The 6,000-nt window shown below is 50.1% G+C and overlaps 3 protein-coding genes across 3 annotated transcripts in view; 2 read left to right on the top strand and 1 right to left on the bottom strand.

Moving 5' to 3' along the window:
* The window catches only part of MAA_09826 (udp-glucose 4-epimerase), a gene marked incomplete at both ends in the record, with an annotated part of 1,150 nt that extends 859 nt beyond the window's left edge, over positions 1–291 (top strand). The window contains one exon of the mRNA XM_007827824.1: positions 164–291. Coding sequence (XP_007826015.1) covers positions 164–291 — 128 coding nt within the window. The remainder of the gene's footprint in view (positions 1–163) is intronic.
* Positions 292–699: 408 nt separating this feature from the next.
* On the bottom strand, positions 700–2,421 carry MAA_09825 (Tyrosine-protein kinase, active site protein; the record flags this gene model as incomplete). The annotated part of the gene is made up of 1 exon (XM_007827823.1): positions 700–2,421. One exon carries the CDS (start codon positions 2,419–2,421, stop codon positions 700–702), a length of 1,722 nt encoding a protein of 573 aa, XP_007826014.1.
* A 1,095-nt stretch (positions 2,422–3,516) lies between these two features.
* MAA_09824 (uncharacterized protein) lies at positions 3,517–4,152 on the top strand (the record flags this gene model as incomplete). Its single annotated transcript, XM_007827822.1, has 1 exon — positions 3,517–4,152. One exon carries the CDS (start codon positions 3,517–3,519, stop codon positions 4,150–4,152), a length of 636 nt encoding a protein of 211 aa, XP_007826013.1.
* Between the last annotated feature and the right edge of the window lie 1,848 nt (positions 4,153–6,000).

Here is a 6,000-nt window from a genome sequence, read left to right as displayed (position 1 = left end):
TCGACGTCGTCCGCGCCATGGAGGCCGTGTCCGGGAGGGACATTCCGCGCGAGACGGTCGCCCGCCGCGACGGCGACGTGGCTGCCTCGGTGGCCGCCGTGGACCGCGCGCGCCGCGAGCTGTGCTGGGAGACGGAGAAGACGCTGCTCGATGCGTGCTACAGCGTGTGCAGTCGGCTCAATTTGCTTCCGTGTCGGGCGGGTGGTGCGTAATGGAGGATTCAAGTGTGTCTGTGGTGCGGGCCGTGTTTGTGGTCAAGTCCGGAATGATGAGTGCCATGTCGTGTATTAGCGTAGATTTAATTATAGACAAGACTGTAGAGCATTTTATATAATACACTTTTTTCTGTTCGACTCGGTATTTAGTCGAGTGACTTGCGTGGTGTGTGAAATTTGAGAGTGGACAACTGCTCTGGGGTAGGTTGTACTGCATCTTCATGTCTGTTTCCAAGTCAAGTTGCCACCTTGCATCTAACAAGTTGAGAGTTGCAAAATCTGTTTCAAAGTGTTTATTACTAGCTACGTCTTATTGCCTCGTTCATTCTCTTGGAATACCCCTGTCGCCAGAGATTGAAAATGTGACGACGTTACAGAGAGTGTGGTCCCAACACTTCTATACCCGGTGGTCTGGCAGCCATAAAGCTTTCGGCCGCTTGACATTCCACCAGCTCTCCAAGCGGGCAATATCCACTGGCCACTCCTACTCGTGGGACTCAAGACCAAGTATTGCTTCCTCGAATGCGCAAATCACCTGCTCATACAGCTCGTCCACTGCTTCTGCATCGGTATCAGTGCCAATCCATATGGTCCCCTCTCGCAGAGGAAATAATATCCCCCGAAACCTTTCGGCAAGTGGCTTTAGAGGGTGAAACTCTAAAGCAAACTCGCCCAGAATCTCTTCAAATCCGTCGCAGGCCATATCGCCAGACTTGCGTGCAGCCAATTCGTCCCAAGTGCCCCTGCTCCATTGGCGGAGCCTGCTCGCCTCCGGGGGATCGTCGCCGCGATTGGTTATGATTGTCCACAGAAACACATAAAAAAAGGCCTCCAGGTCGTGTCTGCAAGTGTTCTGATGGCCCTTCAAGACGCCAATGGCCATGAATGGTCTCGTTCCGGTAATACCTAGTCCGCGATCCAGTTCGGTTCCGAGATGTATTGCGACATCAAGGTCTATCAGCATCCCTTTCGCGCCCCCTTGTTGGTTATCCAGGATAATCATGTTGCCCGCAGAGATATCCCGGTGTAGAATCTCTGCCTCTCGGTAGAGTGACCGGTGACACTGGACAGCGTCACGGAATACTTGAAGCAGCTCCAACAGAGATCGAAAGGTCTCAAGCGGTCTGCCGGCAGGAGACGTAACGACACAAGTGAGGATGCGGTTTTGGAAGTAGTTGTCGGTTTTCTCCGTGTAGTCGGCTAGTCCGGTCGGTTGACGCAGGCCTTCAACGCCTCTGCGTCTGCTGTCCGCGTGCTGCTCGCTGGAAAACCTTTCATGTGTCCCCCAGCGGAGACCTGCGCGCAACTCTGCCGTGCTTTTGATTTCCTCGTAATGGTCGAGGGAGATGGCGCACCGGCCGCACTTTTCCTGGGCTAGCCGGAGCAGCTCGTCCTCTGGGCGGTGTCTGGCCCATCTCCATTTGAATTTCAAGACGTAATTCCAGCGATTCGAGCCAGATGGCCTGGCAAGGTAGCAGGTTGTCCCCGTTCCGACAAGGCCTTCACGGCAGGCGATGGGCTGGGATTCTAGGTAGAGTTTCGCCAAGTTTGAATTTGCCACATTCTCGAGAGTAATGTAGCTTCCTTCCTCGTCAGTCTTGATTCGTTGTAGGGTTCCTAGTTGCTCGTCGGTCATCTGGCCGTAGCCAATCATGATGAAGACAAATTGATCGAAATCTTTCTGAAGGTCGAACACTTCACTGCAATACAGCCCAGATCTGTCAAAGACCCAAAGCTCCATCTGTGAACCACGTATGTAAAAGCCATGAAGGAACAATCGGGTAGGCTGACTAGCAAAGACTTGCTGGGCGGACTGACAGAGACGCACCAGTCCGTGTTGATAACCAACGCCTTCATCCTGATAGAACTGACCAATGACTTGGGCATGGCTCCATCTGGTCTGGGCGTTTGGGGTCGGTGAAGGAGGCATGGTCAGGAGGAGACTTGTCCCCAAATCAGACTGCTCATGATTCGCCGTTACGGTATTGCTGAATGTGTGCCACGAAGCTCGGTCACCGCCGTATTTTTCTGATAAAAAGTTTGAAAACCATGGCAGGAAACTGTCGGGAGTTGGAGCAACTGACTGGACCTCCGATCTATTGTCTCGGTGAGTGCAGGTAGGTTCTCCAAAGAACTTTGCCATAAAACCGGGCATGGGTCCATGCATGCGGCCGTCTATGTTGTCCAAGATTTCTGTTTCGTCCATGATGGCTGGCTGACGCGCTGGTGAATGCTTTCCTATGGGCGAACAATCGTGCTGTGAAGGAGGCAAGGAAGGAAGCGAGTCCGTCTCTTGGGAGCTGTCGAGTACATATTTATGCATGAGCACTGTATGCATATGACTAATCGACCTGATTATGTAAATACATATGTAGAAATAGACGGACTTGAAGCTACGGCTACGACGATCGTTTGCTAAGCCTCTCTATGTCCACATGGGACAAACTGAGGGCCCGGGGAACAGCGTGAAGCTTGCCAAGTCTATTGTAATAAACCTTGAACGGACTGAACATTGAAGCAACCATACCAGACCATTAATTAATAATATATAAATTAGTGATGTGTGATGTGAGGTGTATTTTTTAGCGTGTGTGGCGGTTTAAATTGGCATTGGCCTCAAAAGTTACATCGACCAGGCGGTGCCGGCATATTGCTAGCACCTAGCCGGCACCATAACTTTCAATGTTTCCGTTCAATGTTGATCAAATCAAAAATTACGCACGGTCCGGTGCTCTAGGCAGAAACGCAATGCGCGGGTACCCAACAACAACACCCGTCCCGAGGCCAATCCGGTCAGCAATGGCACGGAGCCTTGGCCTGCTCCTGTTGGTCGTCGTTGTTTCGTTGGAAAGGCCGTGCCATATCACGTTGGCCGTGTTGTGAAGCCCTACAGCCGGTGAATGGCCAATAGAGCAAGATATTTGGTATTCTTATTCGGATTTTCTGCCTGCTTGGACCTTCTTGGCTGGCTGTTTTGTTGGTCGGCTTGACGCATCTGCGCACCACCACCTCATTGGAACATTGACTTAGTAAATAACACATGAGGACATATACATCGCAGACATCACTCACGGGCCAACACAAGGCGGCCAACGAGCCAACATAGAGGGGTCAAGCAGAAGAACATGGTGGTAGGAATTGATATGGTGTCCTTTGCCAGAGCATACAAGAAGAAACACACTCCATCTGTCATGGTCTCGTGGTTTCCAACTCAAATTCCACAAAGATAATAATTTTCTTTTCAGTTAACACTTTTATTATACAACTACTTTGTTCCTGCAGTTTTTTCTCTGTTACCACAATGGCGTCTTTAATTGACGACTTTGTGCCGTCCATGACTTATAACAGCCTGCCTTTAATTAGCCAGGTTGCCGAGGCACCGGAGCTCTATTCGCGCGATCTTCAAGACCTCCGCGAGCTACTTCAAAAGCATAATGTCCCCAGGGGTGTCAGCATTCCACTGATACATAAGCACTTCGACACTGCCGACAGCGAGGTCATGGTCTTTGACAGGGTGACTATCCCGGGACTCGGAGTCGCCCAAATTATGAAGCCAATTGTGCCAACAGAGAACAATAAACTCCGTGGCATTCACTTTTTCGTTGGTGAAAATGCCTCTCTCCAGGCCTACGAGTATAGCACCTATAAGGTCCCCGACATGAGCAACTATGGGTCTTTTCTTGCCGAGTTTTGCACCATCATTTCTGAGCGTCGTCTCCAACGAACATTCGGGCTCAAGCTTCAATGCGATGACGATGCAGGTCGCACGGGTTGGACAGAGTACGAGCTCGGTGCTAAAAGAGGCACCATCATGTTTCCTGACGGCATGCCCATGCCTGACGGAGATGGTGACTACAGCGTCACCACAGAGTGGAATGCGGTCACGAATGAACTGCCGAGAACTTGCAAGCATTCTACAGCCTGTTCCCATGGGTGATCAACCTGCAAACATTGCAAACACTGCAACAGACATCCCAGTCCTGGAGACGCTGGTGATATCGGTGAGGGTATTCTCTGTTTAGGCGGTCAAAAGATTTTGCCAGGGTCTCAGATCCATGCTATCGTCAAGCAAATCGTGGCTGCCTTTGGTTGAAAGTCATTTACAACTTTGATGTGCTACTTGGCATGTGATGGGGCTGATGGTTTGAGCACCTACAGTAAACCAACCAAATAGATTAATTTCTTTCCAAAGACGCGAAGAAGGCGCCACCAGGGCTTCTTGTGCTTTGTGATTTCGCTTGCATTGCATGTCAACCCGCACGTCATCTAGGTGGCCAAATGCATCATCTAGCCGGGCCTAGTCGTCCACAAGGTTCAAACCAGAAGCCAGCTTGGAAACTGAAAAGGGGCCTTTTCAATTTCTTTCGATTTCCAACCATACAAGCAGTCAGTTGCCTAAATCGATAGATACAATCAAGCATCAAGTCAACCTTTGCGATCTATAGCTGACCATGTTGACATTGCAAATCCCGGAATATTTGAACTGGTAATGATATTTGAAGAGATAAATACCCCAGGAGAACCAGGTGAGACAAGGGCTCAAGACTTGGAGTATCATGACTGAATTTATCTAATAACAGTCTTCAGTCCTTGGTATTAAAGCGCTTGATTTCACTCAAAAGCCTAGTTGACTACAGAGCTCTTCAAATACAAGAAGTCGGTGCGGGTTTTCTGCCCTAGATGCCGTGATCGTAGCCGTCGTGTAACCATGCTACACCAGGAGAGCTTTGACAAGTCTCAGCTCGAGGCCGCATCTTAACTCCGGCCTCCAATACGATCCTCCGAGTAAGCTGTTTGTCGATTATCAATGTGGAGGGCCCACGTCGCCATGCCCACCCGGCTTCACGCGCCGCCGCCTATATCCCACTTCATGCCACTAATTTCTGCTTCAGTCCAGATAGCATGACGGAATAAGAATGGAAAGGAATATGAGTGTCAGCCAGACACAAGGAGGTAAAGAGGATGGTTCCACCACTGCCGCATATGCATCTTCAACCTTGGCGCCTCGGTGTGAAGCCGGCCATGTCAAATTGACGTACTTTTATTTCATGTATTTGGGCGATAAGCGAACGGGGAGATGGTGTTGAGCTTAAAGAGGGCCGGCCTGGGGGTGGGATAGGGGCCCGTACGAGGAAAGATACTAGTCTGATGACAACGTAAACCCCTGTCATAAGTGTCGATAAGCAAAGTGGCAGGCCGGGGGGAGGGGGGGGGCCAAATTTGAGGCTTTTAGGGCTGTTGAATTTGAAGCTGTTAGGGCTGCTGGATTCAAGGCTTTTGAGGCTGTTGATTTTGATGCTTTTGAAGCTGCTACTGAATTCGGGCCCGTTGAAGCTGCTGCTGAATTTGAGGCTTTCGAAGCTGCTATTGAATTCGGACCTGATTCTTATATAGCCATGACTCTTACACGTGCCTGACTCTTACATGGGCCTGACTCTTACACGGGCCCGACTTTTGCAACGCGTCAATGTCCCCACCAAACCTTCCGTCAACACAGCCATCTTCAAACTTCAACAATTCAATACCAATAGAGCCTACAACATCGCGAGTCAAATATAACCCTCACAAGCGAACAAGGTTTATAACGGTATATAATTTAGTCCTATCGGCGCCCACACTATCGGGTCGTTGTACCACATATTGGCTTGAGTGTCCGCCATGGCGGGTCTGCCTTCCGGAATGGGTGTCGGAGTCTGATGTGACATCAACATTGAATTGATCTGACATCTGTGGAGGCGTCCGGCGATTGTAATCCCCTACAGTTGCTCGTTTAGGCTTCTCCATC

This window comes from Metarhizium robertsii (assembly GCF_000187425.2).
Source record: "Metarhizium robertsii ARSEF 23 chromosome Unknown MAA_Scf_11, whole genome shotgun sequence".
NCBI lineage: Eukaryota > Fungi > Ascomycota > Sordariomycetes > Hypocreales > Clavicipitaceae > Metarhizium > Metarhizium robertsii.
Note: the sequence above shows the minus strand (reverse complement) of the source record. Positions and strands in the feature narration are given on the sequence as shown.